This window comes from Sinocyclocheilus rhinocerous, unplaced genomic scaffold, assembly GCF_001515625.1.
Source record: "Sinocyclocheilus rhinocerous isolate Xijiao unplaced genomic scaffold, SAMN03320098_v1.1 scaffold328, whole genome shotgun sequence".
NCBI classification, from domain to species: Eukaryota; Metazoa; Chordata; class Actinopteri; order Cypriniformes; family Cyprinidae; genus Sinocyclocheilus; species Sinocyclocheilus rhinocerous.
The window spans coordinates 328,109-349,164 of record NW_015650507.1 but is presented as its reverse complement, the minus strand read 5'-3'; the positions used below and the strand labels follow the sequence as shown (position 1 = coordinate 349,164).

The 21,056-nt window shown below is 41.1% G+C and overlaps 2 protein-coding genes across 3 annotated transcripts in view; both read right to left on the bottom strand.

Moving 5' to 3' along the window:
* Positions 1 to 133: 133 nt before the first annotated feature.
* On the bottom strand, positions 134 to 10,552 carry LOC107712043 (zinc finger E-box-binding homeobox 2-like). Of its 2 annotated transcripts, none has more exons than XM_016517170.1 (5): positions 10,475 to 10,552; positions 8,325 to 8,433; positions 6,116 to 8,115; positions 4,391 to 4,571; positions 134 to 1,480 (listed from the first exon to the last, which is right to left on the bottom strand). In XM_016517170.1, exons 1-5 carry the CDS (start codon positions 10,502 to 10,504, stop codon positions 921 to 923), a joined length of 2,880 nt encoding a protein of 959 aa, XP_016372656.1. In that variant the 5' UTR covers positions 10,505 to 10,552; the 3' UTR covers positions 134 to 920. The 2 variants fall into 2 exon arrangements, with proteins under 2 accessions (XP_016372656.1, XP_016372657.1); XM_016517171.1 differs by having other exon boundaries at positions 4,469 to 4,571.
* Positions 10,553 to 11,015: 463 nt separating this feature from the next.
* The window catches only part of LOC107712039 (zinc finger E-box-binding homeobox 2-like), a 66,941-nt gene continuing 56,900 nt past the window's right edge, over positions 11,016 to 21,056 (bottom strand). Inside the window, exons 3-6 of the mRNA XM_016517169.1 lie at positions 18,791 to 19,057; positions 14,837 to 14,905; positions 11,308 to 11,502; positions 11,016 to 11,053 (exon numbers count right to left, since the gene is read on the bottom strand). Coding sequence (XP_016372655.1) covers positions 11,016 to 11,053; positions 11,308 to 11,502; positions 14,837 to 14,905; positions 18,791 to 19,057 — 569 coding nt within the window. The remainder of the gene's footprint in view (positions 11,054 to 11,307; positions 11,503 to 14,836; positions 14,906 to 18,790; positions 19,058 to 21,056) is intronic.

Sequence of the window (21,056 nt, the reverse complement as noted above, 5' to 3'; positions counted from 1 at the left end):
GTATCAAAAGTTCCCAAATTTTGGAATTTCCAGAAACTGGAAAAAAATAATAGAACAACCAAAAAATGAACTGAAATGAAATCGAAAATTTGCATTTCACAATTAATGTTTCAAAACAAAATAAATGCTCTCATCGACTCCAGCTTCCATTTTACTAAAATAGATCTATTTATTGAAGAACTATAATACTGTACTGTACAGTATGAAATAAATAAAATCAGGAGATACAAAATGGGTCACATAAATAAGATGTCATTTAAACCTACAAATAAAAGGATGCAATTCTGTCATTGCAAAACGGTTTGGTGTAATACTGAGAACGAAATTGCACAAACGTCGTTGTAAACTAAAGAGCTGATCGGAGAGAGAGAGAGCGAGTGAGAGAGACGGCTCGCGTCGCTCTCCTGTAATACTGAACAGGGTTGGCACTTTAGAAACGCGCTGATTAACAAGTTTGCATATAAGGCAACAACCTTCCAAAGGCTCAGTCCATCCGTCGTCTGTCCCGGTCGAATGATCGTTCTCTCTCCAAACAGTCTCTTTAAGACTCGAAATCGTCAAAGCAAATGGAATACTGTTACGGTCCTTCACGTGAATTCGGCCTAAAAGAGTGTGTGGCGAGGGCAGAAAAAACGCATTAAATACTGATCCCCTGCACCCCTTTTTAACACTGTATAAATATACATCAGCAAATAATTTCATTATTCTCGTAGTGATTATAGAAGCAGAGTGCAATTTTTGTACAAGTTACTAGTTTGTGCTATAAATACTATGGAACACATAGGATGGTAGCACCACACATACGTTAGGCCTTAATACTGTACAAATTTTTAAAACTTCATTTATTTTATTTTATTTTCCTTTTTTTTTTATTTTTGCATAATGCAGCTTCGCAGACGACCCGTCCCCCGAGTGAGCGGCTACACCACATCCTCGGGATCCCATTTGGATTCGGTTTTGCCGTCCACGGAGCTCTCGTCCATCGAGTGCTCGCCGTTTTCCTCCTCGTCCCTCATGGTGTCCACGTCGGTGTCCATGCTTTTGTTTTCGCTCTCCTCTTCCTCCTCCTCTTCCTCCTCGTCTCGCCGGCCCATCTTCACGAACGCTCCTTCCACCTCCTTGAGTCGCTCCCGAATGCTCCCGTTCAGGCCGTCCCTGAGGATAGGCTCTGGTGTATGCTCTGGGTATCCGGGTGGAGCGATGCTCTGCAGGTACGCCCGGTTTAGCAGCAGCTCCGTGGGCTCCAGGTGACCCTTCTCTCGGGCTTCTCGCTCGGCCGCCTCACGCTCCTCCGCCTCTCTCTTGCAGTACGAGTATCTGTGGTTCATGTGCTGCGAGTACGAGCCAGAGTGCGAGAAGCGCTTTCCGCATTTGTCGCACTGGTAGGGCTTCTCTCCGGAGTGCAGGCGGCTGTGTTCAATCAGATGATGCTTGTGTTTAAACGCTTTCTTGCAGATCTGACACTGGTGCGGCCGTTTACCTGCGGAAACACACAACGACAGATTGCACGCGGTGAGCGAGCGAATATGCACTCCTCACAAACACACAGCAGATCTCGCACGCTAACCAAAATAAACACCAAATAAAAGGGTTCCGATGAAAACGAGCCAAAATAATCCAGTGTTATGAATGTTTGCCTTCTCTGGTTCTGCTTGACGCGCCGCCGTCTCGTTTGTGTATTTACTCTGTAACATTCCCTCACAGAAGTGAAGCGTGAAGCGGTGAGGCAGCGCAGGGCCCAAGCGCTACAACACTGCAACATAAATAAACCAGCGCAAACCAAACAAACACACAGAGCTGGAGCGCAGGAACAAACAAATAGAGTGAAATGCGCTGGCGGATTCCTGCTGCGTAACTCTTTTTCTGTCCTGTCGCATGAGGTGACGTGTCATGAGAAAAGACAAGAGCTGAAAGAGAGGGATGGCATGAATGAAAGAGGGAAAGAGCGAGGGGAGACGCTGCGGTCAGGTGCACGAGACAAAAGTGACAAATGCCACAGATATTTAATTGCTGGGGTTTTATGTAATATTTGCTATATTCCATCATACTCTCCTCTAGGCCAGTGGAGTGTCCTGTAGCTGTCAGATATCTGTATTCACGCTCTCAGAGGTGACTGATGTTCAATATGCACATAATATGAAGTGATTTTTTTCATGAACCTATATGAAGCTATATAATTGAACAGATCACTGGACAGTTATGCAAAATGTGTTCTAGCTTAATGTTTACCTGATATAATATCTGTGCATCACTTCTATGTGCTGATTGTAAAATGAACATACATAATTATTCAAATACTGCTTTTGTAATAAGTCAAATAGTTTAGTTTTTTTAAATTAATTGATTCACAGCTGACATGCACCATGCTCTGTATTTTTTTTTGTTATTTATTCATTTATTTTTTGCCCCTGAAAATCAAATGTAGGGGTAAACATTGTTAATAAATACTTAATAAAAACGTTAATTTCTATACATTACATTAACATTTAAAAATTTATGTGCAGGTTGTGATTATTTGTGATCATTTTGAAGGCAATATAAATTTAAGCAACATTGTGGATACTGTGTTTGTTTTAATGCACTTCATATTTGACATTTAATGTTCTTTAAATATATGAAATATTAATTATTTATTTGAATTTCACTTATTTTAAGTGAACTGATTCAAGACACCCCTGTTGCATTTTTCATATATTAAATAATTTATTAAAAATACATAATGTAAATACTGCGCCGTAATACTAAAAATTGTTATACTGGTGTATATAAATTAAAGTGAATATATATGCTGCTTTATTTTTTACAGTGAGAAATCATGCATTAATTATTTTAGCAAAATTTTTCAGAAATGTACTGCTTGCATTAAATATTTAAAATACATCCTTAGGTTAAAATAATGATTTCTCTGATTGAAAAACCAATACTTAAATATATTAAAAAAAACTCAAAATATTGAGATATAATTGTTTGTGATGTATTGCCTGGTCTTGAACTTCACATTTACACTGATAAACTATAATATCAGTCCTAGTCAGAACTTTACATTTAGAGAGAGAGAGAGAGAGACAGAGAGAGACATCACAAAGACAAGAGAGAGACAGGGAAATTAAAACGTTGTATTCACGTCAGTGGATTAATTCCCATGTCCTTCCAGACTGACTGTAAATGGTGATGCAATCAAGAGAAAGAAACTGTGTGCGTGTGTGTGTGTGTGTGTGTGTGTGTGTGTGTGCGCAGTTACTCTCCTCCTTTAATTCACTTTTATTTTACTCTTTTATTCACACTGGCTGGTCTCTGGAATAGAATGTGACCTTAAGCTCCATGTCTACAGCCGGCATGAGTTGCACATCAAAATGCATTATAATCAATGAAGCTGTCTAGAGTTGCTTTCAGCTGACAGACGCTCCGTTTGTATTTCTGAAGAGCTGTAGAGCTGCTCCAGCCACTTTTTTCTCCAATCCATCTGGAAAACAATTATTTTATTAATAAAACCTTATATGTGTGGAATTAATTTTATTCTGGAAATGTAATTATTGATGTTTCTGGTCTATTCCTTTTTTAATTTAAATAATCTTGTGTTTTTAACCCTATGCAGTTTTATATGTATATGCACAAACATTCTGTATAATTATTTTTAAATACATTTTTATACAAATGGATGTCTGCTGAAAATGACTAATTTCAAGGAAAGCGTAGCCTCAAGCTTACAGCTGATTGGTCAGTGTTCATAATATTAATCCAAATACAAATCCAAATATTGCTGCATTTTTCAGTGTAATAATTAACATAGTGAATACACTATTGTATTCATTTCAAGGGTAAATCAAGCATGCCGTTATGACGACTGTTAAGTTAGACTGTCATAAAAAAAAGAGTAAAAAAAACAAACATTTACAACCTAAAAATTTCACATTGAAGTCATTTAGCAAAAATGTTGCCCATTTATTTTCACATATAAATGCAATTTTTCCTGTTCATACAGTCATCCAAAATAAAGTCTAATTAAATAAATGTGTGGTGTGAATGTAGCCTCTACTAACAGTGTAAAGGTCAAAGGTTCATGCTCCCGTTCACTCCCAGACAATTCCAGAGATTATTCAGTCCAGCTTCTTGTTTGTTTGTTTTTTTTCTGTTTAATTTTGCTTAATTATTTTCTTAATTTAGTGCAATGTCAGTGTCATGTTTTTGCCACATTAATTACATTTACAAATCCTCTCACTGACTGTCAACAGGAGAGAAACATGTTGGTTTTTACTAAAAAAGGAAAAAAGAAAACATGATTAAGGTAGTGGAAAAAGACAGAGCGAAAGAAGAAAGCAAGAAGCAGCGTGAATATTCTGGAGTTAGACAGACAGTTATTAAATGATGGTGTCTAGAACAGTATATATACCTGTGTGTTCATATTTGTGTCTGAGGAGGGAACTGCTCTTCTGGAATGTTTTGTCGCAAAGGTCACACGCGTACATACCACTTTCTGTTTTCTTAATCTTCTTCCTGGACAGACAGGCCTCGGGGTCGGCCATATCATCTAGACTGCTCAGATAATCTGCCGGCCCGTCGAGAAGCTCGCTCTGGAAAGAGACGGCGATCGTTAGCTCCTTGAGTTTAGTATCATTTCTATTGTCATCACACAAAGCGGTTCACTCTACAGTGCAACGATAATAAAAATAACAAATCACAAATTAATAAGCATTAGAATAAAACAAACATAGTTGTCCGAAACAATTACTTACGATTATGATCAATTACAATTCAAAATCTAATATATTAAAAACAACATAATCTAATGATATAATTTATTCATATTTTTAATGATTATTTGTAATGAAAACTGTTCGTATTAAACTGTATGTTTAAATCTATTATACACCCAGATAAAATAGACAATACATTGTAAATGACAGAATGGATCAACACAGAACTTGCTTGTTTAATCTATTTATGTATTTCATGATTTTCTATATTTTTTTACATAAAGAGATTAAAATTTAGCATGTAAATATGAATAAGATATGTATTTCTCAGCTAAAACTGGAGTAGTAGTCTTATACGAATTAAACATTAAAATGTTTGCGACCTGAAAAAAGCATGTAAAGGCAGGATATTACAAATGAGGCCTTTCTCTCTTCTTAATCACACCTTATTCCATATATTTGCATTCGAATTTGGTTTAATTTCATACATGAAAGGGTGTTAGCGCAGTATTTATCTGAGCAGAGATTACCCCGATAGGCTTAAACTTAAATTAATGGGGAAAAAAATATTATTACATTAGAAGCTAATAACAATAAGGAGAGAGTCTTAGTAGGGAATATTGCCACAGTCCTCTAATTTCAAACGGTAATGATTAAATCAAGAGGGGCACAAAATGGCCAAAACTGCAGCGACGATGCCCTCATTAAGGACAGCCGGCTCTGGACTGACAATACTTCTGCACACTCTCTTTTAAAAAGCTCTGTGCTATCGTTCCGCAATCAATTTGAGCTAAATGCCCTTAGCTGTATTTTTAAAATCTAATTTAATAACTTAGAATAGGAAACATTATTAATACTTTTTTATCAGAATGGTTTCCCCGATGTTAAACAGCCCTCAGCGCTGAGCTGTAATGAACATGGGGAGTGTGCATTATTAATCTTTATGCTCAAGCTCATTTCAGCTTTTCTCGCTGTAGAAATATAGGGGAAAAAAGGAGCAAAATTAAATAAAGAGATATGTCTAAGGTTCACTGACTCTCATTGTCTCTGATGTTTCTCACACCTGAAATGGGAAAAAGAGCAGCGGCGCCACAGGCGCATCTACGCTAGACCGCCGAACACCTGACACTTTGACATTTTCCTGCTCTCGGTATTTTGGATGAGCCACTCAAGAACTGGCAACATAACCGTCACCACTAAAAAAAAACAGTGTATGGCACTAGAGGCATCGACGTCTACCACAAGGAACCGCGGTTCTCTTTCATTGCCTCATCCGCCGCTGGGCGTGAGGTGAGCTCCCCTCTCCCGCTCTGAGAGGCTTTTAATTAGTGTCTGAATGAAGCTGAGCGCCACTCACCAGAGGGATAGAAAAAAGAAACACAAGGCCTGAGGGTTTATGAAACAGAGTGTCCGTTATTTACCTGGAACCCTGGCTTCCGCTGGTATTTTCTCCTCTGCTGCATCTCGGCGAAGCTGGCCGCGCCTGCCGCGTACGTGTAGGCCATGTGCGGCAAGAAGCTTATCTGGTCGAGGCTGGGGTAGGGTCTCAGCCCCGGGAGGCTGGCTTGCACCGGGGGCATAAACGTGGGGGGCGGAAATGCATTTTGGGGTGGCAAGGAGGTGTACAGGGGTTTGGCAGCGAAGGGGTTCAGACCAAACATTGGGCTCGAGCTTTTGTCCAGATTGCTGTTTGCATTGGGGCTGCCAAACTCCTTCTTGGACAGATAAGCCAGGTTTAGTGGCTCGTCTGCGTGCTCCCGGGGCGTCATGACGTGGTTATGGTCAGTGGGGGTGCTGTTTAGCTTGGGTCGGCTTTTCACAGTCAAGATGTGCTTTGGCTCCTTCATGAGCTTTGGCAATGAGAGGTCAAGAGGTTCAGCCTGCAGGTCCTCAGAGGTGAAGCTGTTGGGTGTGTAAGAGCTAGTGTGGGAGTTTTTGGAGGAGGCGGACGACAAGTTTAGAGGAGATGGCGTGTTGCTTCTGGAGTGGTCCAGCTTATCCCCCAGCGGCTTGTGGTTGGAGAACTGAAGGGTTTTGGAGAGCCTGAATGGGGTGTCGCAGTTGTTAATGTTGTTATGGAGCTCGGGGATGGAGGGGGATGTGATGCGGTCAGTACCTTTGACCAGGGACATTGGAGACCGGATGCCTAATGAGTCTTTAATGGGCGTGTGAACGGAGACCGGATGACCAGAGTCCACATGGTTCCTGTCTAAAGGAGGAGTCCTGGAGTTTGCGTACTGAAAGACTTTCCTTTGCTCAAACCACTCTTTCACGAACTCTTGTGGAAGGCCGACCGCTATGGAAATTTTCAGTAGTTCTTCCGAGTTGGGCTCCATGTTCATGGCGAAATAAGCTTTCAGCACTGACATGTGGTCCTTGTAGGGACTGAAAGGGCCGTTGACGCCCTTCTCAGGGATGACGGAGGGGTGCAAGAGGCTGTGTTTCTCAGCAAACAAGCCGGTTTTGTTGGTTGAGGCATTCTGAGCGGGCTGAAGCACGGCCTTGATTTCCTCATTCATCTTGCAAAGGTAGCGCTCATGCTGGTGCAGGGGAATGGGGCCAGGGAAGGTCTCTTTGCAATACTGACAGGAGAAGGGTGTAAACATTAGATTATTATTCTCGTGCGTTTTGTCCTCTATAACTATATCTAGCATATGATTTGCCTTCTCTTTTTTGATATTGCTAATTTGCCTCTTAGAGTCCATAGTCAAGCTCTGAAGGCAGGCTTTGGCTTCGTTGACCTTCTCAAGCGTGTAGTCTATGATGCTCTTGGTGGCACCATTGTGATTGATAAGAGGAAGCGTGTTCTGGGGTCCACCGGTAGAGGTGAGCGCTTGCTTCTGTTCCTCTATGTGGGAACCCAACTCCTTCATGTACGCCTTCAACTTGGAGATCTCCTCTGGCTTGCAGTCCATCTTTTGTCGACAAACTGTGTTGTCCACGATCTGCAGGACCCTCTGTACCTCGCTCAGGTTGTTTCCCAGTGATGGGTATCCCAGCATTTGCCCCTCCATCCCCATGCACAGGTGCTGAAGGGGACTGTGGGAGTTATGAATGCCCAGTGGGCTGCCTCCCCTCACACCACCATTGAGGAAGAGGCTGCCTGTACCGTAGCCATGAGAGGCCATCATCAGCTTATAGTCGTTGAAGTCCAGTGGTTCAGATTTGATGTTGAGGTGGTTGGACTGGTCTTGCAGACTGAGGGGTTTGCCATTCTCCAGTTTGTGTCGTAGCTGCGAAATGGCGGTGTTCGTAGGGGAGGATGATGCAGAGGTCGGAGATGAACCCGTCTTCAAGTTGTTTCTCACCCTGCCATTGATGGCGATCAGTCCGATGCATTTCTTACTGCTTATGTGTGAACTGTAGGACCCGGAGTGCGAGAATCTCTTCTTACAGTTTGGACATTCGTATGGCTTCTCACCTACAGTGAAGACAGACAAAGAATTTGATCACATCAAGAAGCGAGAGATGTTCTTATTGACACGGATTGCATTTCTTTCAAAGTAATGAGTGTGCGCCCTCTTTTCATCTAATACAATTTCTTTAATGAAGAGATGACAAAGAAAGAACCCAATCATTCTGATGCAGAATCAAGAACATTCTTATGAAGAAAGAAAGAAAAGGACGTACCACTGTGTATCCGCAGGTGCTCCTTTAGATGGTGTTTGTATTTGAAGGCCTTGCCACATTCAGTGCATTTGAACTTGCGGTTGCCAGAACCCTGGTTGAGTATCTGGTGCTGTGGATGAGAAAATATTCACATGAGCTTCTCTTGCACAAACACACAACAGGCAAGATTTCAGTGAATAATTTCATGACGGGCCAAATGGCCACTGTTGTAAAGCGGCTTCTTGCTTTGGTTGGGTGCATTTGAGCAGCGATAACAGAGCATCTCATACCTTTTCATTTCCTGAATCTAGAGCCAGAAACGTTGCATTGGCAGCGAAAAAAAAAGAACAAAAAGAATCCTGCTTTTAAGACTTTTTTCCTCTTTAGGGAGGCAGAAATGATCCACTTCATCTAATTTAGCATAATCGTTCCAAATAAATCACGCATATTTAACCAACACATCCTTCAGATACCTGTGCAAAGAGTTCATTATGCAAAAAGGTGGGCTCGAATAAATGTTGCAATTTCATAATTGAACACAAATTTGTAGACTGTTTAAAGGCTTCAAACGTCTCTTTAATAATGCGTGAATGCGGCTCGTAGGCAGGCACTTCATTTGCTGTTCAAAGTTAGAACATGAGCGCTGCGCCCCTCGCATTTGCAATTCAAAGCAGAGCCTCGAAAATCAAAATATAATAACGACAACAACAATACGGGCGTCAGTGCAGAGAAGCAGAGAGCGCACCAGGCGAGCACAATTAATTCAGAGTGGGAGGTGAGTATGTCGAACGGGCAGAGGAACACAAAAGGCCTGTGAGCGCCGCCCATGATCGGCTCCGACAACTGGTGGGGAGAGAGAGAGGCCCGCATTCCGCTGGAGACAGATGGCATAAAGCACAGGACACAGGGAGGATTGTTCAAACACCGGCAACCTTCAAACATCAAGCAGGGAGCCGGGCGGCCCACGGCGGGGAGGGACCCCACCATTCGCTCATATGTTGCAGAGTCGCATAAACAAACAGCAACAGCTGCTTTATGCCCCCCACCATCCCTCTGAGGATGGAAGCAGGTTTTGGTCCCACCATCACCCTCGATGTGATACAGTCACTCCGTCTGCCTAATTGTGATTGGCAGCAGCGAGAGGAGAGGGATTTTTCCGCCCGGCGTGATGCACTTGCGCTAAGTGTGTCAAGCATGATGTGGGCGGGGCATTTGATTGGGTATGTGCATGTTATTGGGCTTAGCAAGTATCTGTAAACCGGAGTCACTTATACACGTAGAGCGCTCTACTGCACATCATGGACTGATTTCAATGGCCACTGGATTTTCAGACAACAGCAAATTTTCAACAGGAAAGTCTTTCAAGATGAAGCGCACAAACAAAGACCAACAAATAGGAAGTAATTTGTGGATTAGAGAGGTCACGGGTGCAGAATGGGCCATCTGTTCATGTTTCGAGCGGCCCGTGGCACCAGGTGAAGAAGTTGGCAGCTCGTCGTGTATCAAATCAGTCTGTTCTAGTCACAACGTCATGTCTGAGAGATAAAAGCGCTCCTGTACCTCATCTCAGATGATTACAGCAGCAATTCTGCTGTCACATTGCGCTTTGAGTCGTAACGATAAGTTTTAAGTGGTTCAGTCTCTAGAGAGATCAGCGTGACACTTTGCTTTTACCTGCTTTATTTGCCAGTAGAGACCCAGTGTATCTACCTGTTTATACAGGGGAATGTGTCTTATATTTGACACGACAGCCACAACAACCCATATAATGTGTGTAAATAATGCTGCGACAGATTGTTAAGAGAAAAAACGCTGAGTGCTCGGCTCACGTTTATCATTTACGCATGTGGAAATTATGATGTGTTACTCTGTCACCGCAGACAAACTGATTTTTAAAGAACATAAAAAAAGAAAACCTAAAGAGCGGATACAATATCTAAATTGGAAATTAGCATAGTCATTCGATCGTGAATATAAGACTGCAGAATCATATCAGAGCAGGCCATCAAAAAAAACATTTAGACCTCAATTAAGGCTATAACCATTAAAAGATCTGCATCTTCAAAATGCCATGAAAAATTAATAATGATTGCCAATCAAAATGATATCTTTTCTCCGAGGGAATACAGCACATTAGATAGAGAGAGAGCGAGAGAGGAAGTGTGGCTCACCTGATCTCGTCCTGGCTTGTGTGTGGCCATATGTCTCTCCAGCTGAGTGCGGTAACCAAACGTGTAGCTGCACAGAGGGCAGGAATATATATATATATATATATAATGCATTATAAAAGCATTTCAGTGCATTAATTATGCCTTATAATGGACCTCATAATATATTGTATGATCTCATGAATAATTATAACCACAGACAGAATACATTATAATTCTTACCTATTTTTTTTTACACCTTTAGAAAGTATAATGCATTAAAACAATGTATTGCACTATAACAAGAAATCTGAAAATATTTTGGTTACCATTATTACTGAAAAGATATAATACATTATAACTTACTATGCATTACACATTAAGGCATCAAGTAAAGTATTACCAAACATTCTTATATTAAAATTGTATTTCTATGCAGCTTACGGTAACATTATGGTTTTTGTACATGGGTCGCCACTTGGTGTTCAATATTAAATCCGGGTCTGGGAGCCACAGAATTGGCCTGGACTTCTTTGGATTGTGTCAGAATAAACTGCTACTAACCCTAACTGGCTAAAAGCAGTTGTTTACCATGGTTTAAACCTGAACACAGAGCAATTGCTGACGGCATTTGGGGGCCAGTTGTGTTCTCTCTGTTGTAATCACTTCTGGTGGCTCGCACATCTAATTTTTCACACGTTCTTCTTAAGAGAGGTAATGCGCCCCGGCTGCCCCCCTCAGGACGGGAAATTTAGGGTGTATGATTTCACCACTCGGACAGCTGCACGCAGCTCTAAAGGTAAACACTGCGGCATGCAGCCAATCAGACGGCGGCAACAGCTGCCTGGCATTCTCACCGTTCTCCTCGTGTCCGTTGGCTTCGGGCGTGGCGAGGCGGGAACGGGAGAGTTCCTCTGGTGCCTCGGGGTAGATGATGGCTGTGTCTCCTCTCTGGAGGTATTCGGCAATGCTGACCACATGACTTTCACTGTCCACCAGTTTACGCTTCCCGAAGAAATCCTCAAACTCAGTAGCGCAGTGAACGCTCTTCACTAGAAACACACACACACAGAGAGAGCGAGAGAGAGTGTGTTTAAATAAAAGCTGGATTCTTGCTTGCATGTGAAAAATATGGTGCACTGGAAGGTGACGGAAACATGCGGCAGCAGCTGTGATAAAAAGAAAGTAGGAACATTAGAGAAACGTTCTGGGAGGGATACGTCTAAATTACTGCCTTATCTAGCCACATAATGGCCACTAAAATAAGAAATATGAGTTAATCTGGAACCATTGGAATTGTGGAAAAGCTTTTAACGATAAACCCTTTTTTCTACTTTTAAATGTATTAGAGGCAGTCAGATAAGGAGCAGACACGTATGCTGTAATCCCAACATCACTTCCTAGATCTCTAATCGAACTCCTAACTAGGTGGATTCTGATAATTACATTAACAATGAGGGGGAATTGTATCAACAGGGCTGAGGCTATGTGTTTTTTGGCAATTGAAAATCATCATGGAAATGCCCACAGAAAGAAAAATCACAAATCAAATGTCTTTAAAATCTCAGTTCCAGGTGGCAGGTCTGCAGCAGAGAGAGAGGGGCAGCGGGCCAAAAGGTCAGCAAATCAATGGCAGCGAATGGGCGCTGTGCCCAGGATGGTACGAGGAGGTATCTGTACAATCTGCTCCACTGTGTGCCACCGTCAAAGTTGGCACTGCCACCCATACACGCACTCACGCCAATGCATGAACACACACAGTAGATGCGTTCGAACTCACACAACTCGCTGAGTTTTGCTCATGGGCTTTATGTGACGGAAGAAATATAACACATTCATGTTTTAAACTATTTTCCACTCCTACAGTGGGAACATACTAGTGACAGACAGATATGTTAGCCAGGCTAACATAATTAGGATGATCTTTAGCCATTTCAAGATGATGGCATCGGCCAATAACTTAAAAAAAGGTGGTCAATTTCCATATCCACTGAGCATTTTGGGAATGGATAATATAAATATTGTGCGAATTTTAAATAAATAGATTATGAAATTAAGCTGAAAGTAAATGTACTAAATTGTGTCCATCTTATTTATATGATAATTGCAGTTATAGCATTGTTTTAGCCACTAGCCACCTCTGTTCTGTAGATATTAAAGAAACATAAACACTCTAAAGAGAAAGGAAAAAATGAAATCGCATCATATGACCCCTTTAAAGACAGCAGTGACACTGAATAAAGAGTTTCTCCTGAGAATAAACACTCCGGTAATCTCTTGTGTCTCTTCTAAAGGTTCAGAAGAGATCTCAAACAATGTGCTCAGATTTGCCAAGATATCAAAGTCAGCAATCAAAAGTTGGAGATCTCAGTGTGAATCTCATCAAATAATTGAGCTGCTCCACATTCACTTTATAGCTCCATACTCGAACCGAAGGTGTTTTATGTTATTATGTAACATAATATTATCTAACGGAGAATAAATAGCTCTCACCCATTCGTCAGACAAGTTAAATATTACAGCAGAGAGACAACGCTTGTTCGGCTTGAGTTTTATCAGCTACCTTTTAATTAGGACGAGCTTGTGTAAGGTATAAACTCTGCACTGAGGTTTGTCTGACAGTAAACATTTTATCGTCTCATTTGTGCAAAGGTCGAGCCGCTGGGCTGTGTCGCTGTCAAAAATGTCTTGAAAATGTCAGAGAGCCAGCAGCCCTTTAACATTATTTAACAGAGCAAATGATTTCCCTCCTCTTTCATTACTAGACCTGCCTCGCTATCATTCACGTGAACACGCGTGAGCGCCGCGGCCCGACAAATGAACACGTTTAGCTCCTCGCTGCTGTGGGTTTTGTGGCTTACATGATCTAAACAAATCGAGTTTGCGCACAAATTAGATTTTGGCCTGCAATGCGATTTGGGGAAGTTCTCGTGCTCGCAGAAGAAAGCGCTCTAAAGTCGACGTCCTAATGTTTTCCTTCCGCTCCTGACGCTCGAGCCGAGAACGTCCCTCCCTGCAGAGGAGGATCGTGGGCTGTTTATCTCTGGAGTGTGTGTCTAACATTAGAAAGCTTTATTAAAACTACACATCCTTCCTCCTGAACTACATCAGCGATGACAGCTCAAACACGGCATAACGGGGGTTCTCATAAAACAAACCCTTGTGTGTGTGATGATGTCAAACAGAGAGCAGGAATCACTCGGATGATTGTGGATTCATATGAACAATGCTGATGTGCTTCTGCTGTGTAAATCTCAGCAGTGGAATCATTTTTAAGTTAGATGTTTCAGTTTGCATTAAATGCTGCGTCACAGACATGCTAATAGAGCATGAGAATGATTTTTCTAACAATAACTGATAAACCTTTAAAGACAGACCTGTTGTGAGCTCTGAGGTTGTTATTCAACGATATATATGCTTGCGTTATAACCCATCTGTTCATATTAATTCAACATTTTTAAAATGCCCTTGTTTAATAGCACAATAAAGACTACATTACCCATGAGGCGGTACAAAAATTCCACCAATCAGAGAGCTGCAGCGAGAAAAGTGCACCATTCGCATGAAGCACCGTGAACGATGTAATTGAGTCTCCCTATGCTCTCAAAATACTTACATATTTGTGACCATGGACCACATCAATTTTTCAAAATTGAGATTTATACATAACCTGAAAGCTGAATAAATAAGCTTTCCATTGATGTATGGTTTGTTAGGATAGGACAATATTTGGCTGAGATGCAACTATTTGAAAATCTGGAATCTGAGGGTGCAAAAAAATCAAAATATTGAGAAAATCATCTTTAAAGTTGTCCAAATGAAGTTCTTAGCAATGCATATTACTAATCAAAACTGAAGTTTTGATATATTTACAGTAGGGAATTTACAAAATATATTTATGGAACATGATCTTTATTTAATATCCTAATGATTTTTGGCATAAAAGAAAAATTGATAATTTTGCCCCATACAATGTATTTTTGGCTATTGCTACAAATATACCCCAGCGACTTAAGACTACCTTTGAGCTCCAGAGTCACATTTGTATATATACATATTTTGCAATCAACTTAAAATATATTCTTTCTACAGATTCAATCAACTTTAAATGAATAGTTTTAGATTTCTCAATCGCTTTTAATTCCATTCGTAATGCTTCATTGGACTGTTGTTCTTTCCCTCACTAAAGCCATTAAGCACAAATTCTTGTCTTTTTGTCTGATTTTCTTTGACTTTCAAATAAAACCTTATAACGCTTAAAGACTTCTTCTTAAAATCCCTATGGGAAAAATGAATGGGAAAAATACTTCCAGGGCTGCTGAATAAGTGGGCAAGACTAATGCACTCTATCTCAATGCAGCAAATCAACATGTTCACATGACTCACCTGTACCGTTCCCAACCGGCTCTAAAGCGGCATCGGGCCCCATAGTGTCATAGTCTCCCTTCAGCTCATCTGTGAACGAGAGACAGACAGGAGAGGAGAGTATTAGCTCACTGACACACTGCATCTGGACAGAAAACATCTTGTTCTGCATCTCATGTAGGACTCAAAACGACCCACTTATTTACACTGACAACAATCACACGCACACACAGAGCAGAGCGCGCTGGGAAACAAGCGAGAGCAAACTCAGAGATCAGCTCAAGAATGTTCCATCCACCTGAACAAGCAAACAGAGCGAGAGAGAGACAGATAGTCTTCTGATCTCCAGTGCACTGATCCGCTGCTGCTCCGTGTGTCTCTAGCACACAAACCAAACACTGAGTCTCTAATTAAACCACTGACATCACGAGAAACACAAACACAGAAACACATCACTGCATCAACATCATCATTCTGAGATCAGTTACCAGGGTCTTCACCTGCTATTGCAAGGGACCTGAGAACATATATTAAGAATACAATTGATTTATATGATGAAAGTGTATCACCTTTTCTCTGGTGATCACTGTCTACAAAGTGGATGTCAACATTTTATTATTTTGTTTTATAAAGGTACTGTATATATACTGTACTATAAATATAAATGCACTGTTTATATTATTTATATATAAATATAAATGCACCTTTTTATAGAGTTTGTGGGGATCAAAAACATTGCATGGCTAGATAAAATGCATTCATTCATAAAATAAAACTTTAAAAATATATGTAAAAACATAAAATATAAAATATAATGTGTTAAATGTGTTAACACCTTAAAATTTATGTTTATAATGTATATATTTTAATTTATTCCAAAAAAAAAAAAAAAAAAAAAAAAAAATTGCTGTGGAACTATATTGCAATATTTTTAAAAAGCTATATATTTAAATAACATATATTTAAATGTTTTTATTTATTATTTATTTTATTCATTATTTACAATAATAATAATAATAATAATAATAATAATATATCACTATATAACAATGTAATATATATCAATATTATTTTTCAATTATTCTTTTTACATTTATGCATTCATTCAATTTTATTTCTTGAGCTTTTCAGAGTTTTTCGAGTTCTTTTGATCTTTCCCGACATCTTTTTTTTTTTTATTATTCTGCTGCACAGAGCTTTTACTGGAATCCACCGTTTAGATTCTTCTTTTTTCTCTCCTTCTTGTTTCTATCAGTTTTACTATCAGTGTTTCGGGGGGACAGGGGGCAAATATTCCAGTAGGAGGTGAGCTAGTCCTCCTCAGTTTGGAGAGCCGAGGGAGTTGTGCTCTCGTCTCAGGCTGATAAATCAGTTTTGAGGTGGTGGGTGAGTAAACAGGCCTCTGAAGGAGATCCGTGTTGAATCTATTCCTCCTGATGATTTCACTCCATCCGTTCGGTTTACTCTCAAAATATTCCCGTCTGTACGGGCCGTTAGCATGCTCTGTGAAAACACACGGCTCCCGTCTGAAACTCCTGACTCTCTGAGGTCCTTGGAAGGATCCGAAATACAAGAAAAGATGGAAAAAACAGAAAGACAAGGGCGGGGAGGAACGCAGGTGATTTATTTAAAGTCTCCGTCAGTGATAACAATGTCACACACTAGTGAAGGGCATTATGGGAGATGAGAGCGAGTCAAGGATGACACCAACGCAGCAATCTGACTGACCGGAGCAAACAGACAAGAAAAGAGCGAGGGAGAGCGTGCTAGGCTTATCTCAGGACAGAGCTATGTGCTGAGGTACCAGTGCAGACACTCCGGCACCAAACGCGCGAAAAAACACAGAGACGCAGAAGGAAAGTGCCCACAAGTTTGGAAAGACCGCACAAAAGAGAGAAAAAGAGAGAGAGACTTTGGCGTCTTTCTCCGGAGCTAATGAACGTCACCCCAGCAGCGCAGAAACATGGCCGTGGTTTTTATCACAACACACACACACACACACACCACACATCATGGAATTGCAACACAGCGGAATCACAGACATTCCGGCTCCAAGAGGGTTTATCAAATTAAAGGAATGTTCCGGGTTCAATATGAGTTAAGCTCTATCAACAGCATTTGTGGCATCATGTTGAAAATAATAACAACAAATATATCACTGGCTATCAAAGTATACTTTAAAACTTGTTTACTTAATATTCAAATATATACAAGAACCTTAATTGCAAACACAGGACTGTAGTTGAGTGGGGCAGGGTTATCATTGTTAACTAAAAATAAATCAAAATAAATAAAACGTTATCTAAAATAAAATAATTGTTAAAAAAAATTGTGAAATGACCACATTCAGTTTTAATTTACTCTCATATGTAACAGTGGATGTGGGCTTATGAAAGTGGGTGGCCACGATTCCCATTTCTGTGATATTCTATGGCATCTCAAACTGTTGGGGTCATGAAAGGGGTCTTTAGTTCAAAGAAGTGTGAGAAATCCTGGACTAAAGACAGCCAAAAACGCTTGATGAAGCCGACTGCTCTCCTGAAGGAAAATCAGACTTCATAGTATTCCTAATGCCACTACCCCGGCTTTTTTTTGGGGGCGTATTAAATTTTTAGACTAACGAACGCCCCCTCTTTCTCTCGGCTCTGTGCACAGCTAGTTCATTAGCAGAAATGAATAGCGAAGAAGTGCTCATTTAGATGGTCTGTCTTCCATGGGCTCTCACACTCCTATGTTTCTGTCATACGCTTCTAAGAATCATTGACTCTTATTACACATGTAAATGGCTATCATAAAAATAAAAATTTCATTTAAGATTCTTAATGACTTGAGCAGCAGCCTGGCCTCCCTTAATGATTACCTCTCTCCCTCATTAAGAGTATTTATCTCTCTGCGTCTGTGACTGCGCCTCCCGCACCAATGATGCTTGCAGGAGGAAACCGGGAGCCGCGTTTACAAGGACACGCGACGCTCTGCTATTACTGCAATTACCAATGATGCTCTGCAAACTGGGCCGAATGCGCCTACGACAATTACAGGCAGAAACGGGTCTTATGTGATAATTAAAGGGAAGCGTTCTGCTGTAGTTGCACTGGAAGTGAGAGCAGGCTTCAACAAAATATCAGGGGCAACATACAGAGGAGAGGGGCGTGTCTAAGGAAGAGAGGGTGTGTCTAATATGTAATGGGCGTGGCTACACAAGGAGGGGTGGGTGTAAGAGGACAGAGGGTGTGTCTAAGAGAAGATATGCATGACTAAGAGAGAACGGGGTGTGTCTAAGATAAGATGGGCATGTCTAAGAGAAGAGAGAGTATGTCTAAGGGGAGAGAGGGTGTGTCTAAGGGGAGAGAGGGTGTGTCTAAGAGAAGGTGTAACTAAGAGAAAGGGGGGGTCTAAGAGAATAGAGGGTGCGTCTATGGAAAGATGGGTGTGGCTACGAGAGGAGGAGTGGGTCTAAGAGGACAGAGGGTGTATCTAAGAGAATATATGCATGACTAAGAGAGGACGGGGTGTGTCTAAGATACGATGGGCATGTCTAAGAGAAGAGAGAGTATGTCTAAGGGGAGAGAGGGTGTGTGTCTAAGAGAAGGTGTGAGTGACTAAGGGATGAGGGGTGTGTATAAGATAAGAGAGGGTGTGTCTACGAGAAGATGGGTGTGGCTATGATATGAGGGGTGGGTCTAAGATGACAGAGGGTGTGTCTAAGAAAATATGGGTGTGTCTAAGATAAGAGAGAGTGTGTCTAAGAGGAGAGAGGGTGTGTCTAAGAGAAGATGCGAGTTATTAAGAGAGGAGGGGGTGTGACTAAGATAAGACGGGTGTGTCTAAGAGATGAAAGGGTGTTTCTAAGAGAATATGGGCATGTCTAGGAGAAAAGAGGATGTGTCTTAGTGAAGATGGGTGCATCCAAGATAAAAGAGGGTGTGTCTTTGACAGAAGGGGTGTGTTTTCATAAAGGAAGTGGGCGTAACTCACCGATACCATCGACTGACGCACTCAGCAAGTCGTTTTCGTGCCATACGTTCTCTATTCCACTGTCCTTCATATCATCTTCATCATCCACAGTCTTCCTCAGCAGTGTGTGACCCAGGGTCGGAGAGGGCGGAGCCACAGACTCTTGATTGACGAGGCTGACTGGACTCCCCGCCCCGTTGAGCAAGCCGTCCTCCTCCGACACCAGAAGTCTGTCCTCTTCTTCTGTCTCTGATCCGGTTTCTACAACGTTCTCATAGTCCAACACTGTCAAAAAAACACATATACAAACAGATGATCAATATTACAGATTATTAAGTTATCACTGAGCTTGTGCATGTATGTGATACATAAACTATGAATGAGTATTAAACTCATCTGGGATGACTTAATAAAGGAAGGCCTGCCATGTAGATTTATATTTATTTTCATCTGTGCATTGTTTAGTTTGGTGAGCGAGAGTATGCCAGCACACACACACAAAGCACAGTCTATCTTAACATTCCCCTGTGGACAAAAAGATTACACTAGGCATATCTGTTCCTAACATAATCTTTGGCTAATCCACTGGTCTGCACTTGCCTCCCGAACAACTGCACAACAGGTGCAAATTAAAATGAAAACGGTGCATGTGTGTGCGTATGTGACCTGGGCTGAATACCAATTGACAGGGGAAACAAAACCTTTTCAAGAGGTGTGACCACAAGGGTTTAGGCAAGTTCAGACTGAGTAATGCTCTCCGTGAGAGAAAGAACCCAAGAAAGGAGACAGAGAAAGAGGGAGGGAGGAAATAAGAATAGAAAAGCCAAAAGAATAAGTGAGACATTCAGACTTGATGTGTGGTCCAGATATACCTTCAACACATTTACATTCAAAACACCCTTCACACGCCCAGCGACCGGACACAATATTTCTAGACGGGCTGCTGGTGCTGGAACACTTCCACGAGTTTGACCACAGAAAAGGTGGTTCTGGAGCGAAAGTATGGGCGTCGCATCGGCCACTTTAACTGCATGCTCACAAACCAGAAACATCCTTATTCATCAAGGATGCTTTAAAATGATCAAAAGTGACAGTAAATACATTTATGATGTTACAAAATATTTCTATTTGAAAATAAATGCTGTTCTTTTGAACTTTCTATTCATCTGTGCATCCTGAAAAATAAAATGCATCATGGTTTCCATAAAAATAATGGGCAGCACAACTGTTTTCAACATTGATAATGTTTTTTGTCAGAAAATCAGCATATTAGAATGCATATTAAATGTATTATTTAAATTCAGCTTTGATCACAGAAATTAATTATATTTTAGAACATATTCACATAGAAAACAGCTATTTGGAATTTAAATAATATTTTACAATTTTACTATTTTTATTGTATTTTTGATCAAGTAAATGCAGCCAGTAGAGACTTCTTTCAAAAACATCTTTACTGGTAGTGGACATTTAATTAGCTTCTGACCGTCAGATTGTGATGGCACAAAGACATTTGGATGATAAAAGAAGTTCTCAAAATGAGTAACCATGTGCTCATAAACAGGTTACGGAAAATGGGTAAGAAAGACAGAAGGAGAGAAAGAGAGAGACAGAAAGAGAGAGACAGCGCTTCTACAAAGTAGAAATGACATCTTGAGAAGTTAAAAACAAAATCCATCAACTTTGTACTCGCTGCTGGAAGATTTGAAAAGGCCGATAAATAATGATGGGTTGGGTGGAACTTCAGATGCAGTAAAAACTCCGGAGCGAGAGCATTGTTTGGCTGACAGACAGCCTATCACACGCCGGTATTGTGCTCTTCAACACAATAATTCCAACCTGCTAATGTCACGGCAGCCATTACAGTGATTCCTCACCTCATCTCTAATCAGTCTTTTGTGCTTCCAGAGCGCAGACACAAAGAAACGATAATGTTTACTTGCCGGCTAAGTTCTCCTCTGATGACACTCTCTATTCGTCGGCGTCTTCTACGAGTGTCAAAGGGAACAAAGGCGATTACGGCTGCCATTCTCGCGCTGATGCTACCTGCTCCTCTGCTTTTGATTTCAAACAAATAAAAGGAACATCTCTCACTCCGATGCCACAGATAATTAAAATGACATTCCTAATTGCCCCAGTCACCGTTAATGTTGGGCTTAACCTACGCACCGCTCGCAGACAGGCCTGTCATTTCTGCGGCTGATAATCGCAGGGCTGCGCGAGACGGTATTGATTCCGATGCCCGCTTTCTCAACGCAAACATACACTTAGACGACTACAAACCAGA

Excerpts from the sequence above, each read along its gene's own strand:
- LOC107712043 (XM_016517170.1), bottom strand. The coding sequence starts at position 10,504 with ATGGCCACACACAAGCCAGGACGAGATCAG. Across the intron at positions 8,116-8,324 it reads GCACCTGCGGATACACAGTG|GTGAGAAGCCATACGAATGT; the intron begins GTACGTCCTTTT and ends TCTTCACTGTAG. Across the intron at positions 1,481-4,390 it reads ACACAAATATGAACACACAG|GTAAACGGCCGCACCAGTGT; the intron begins GTATATATACTG and ends GTGTTTCCGCAG.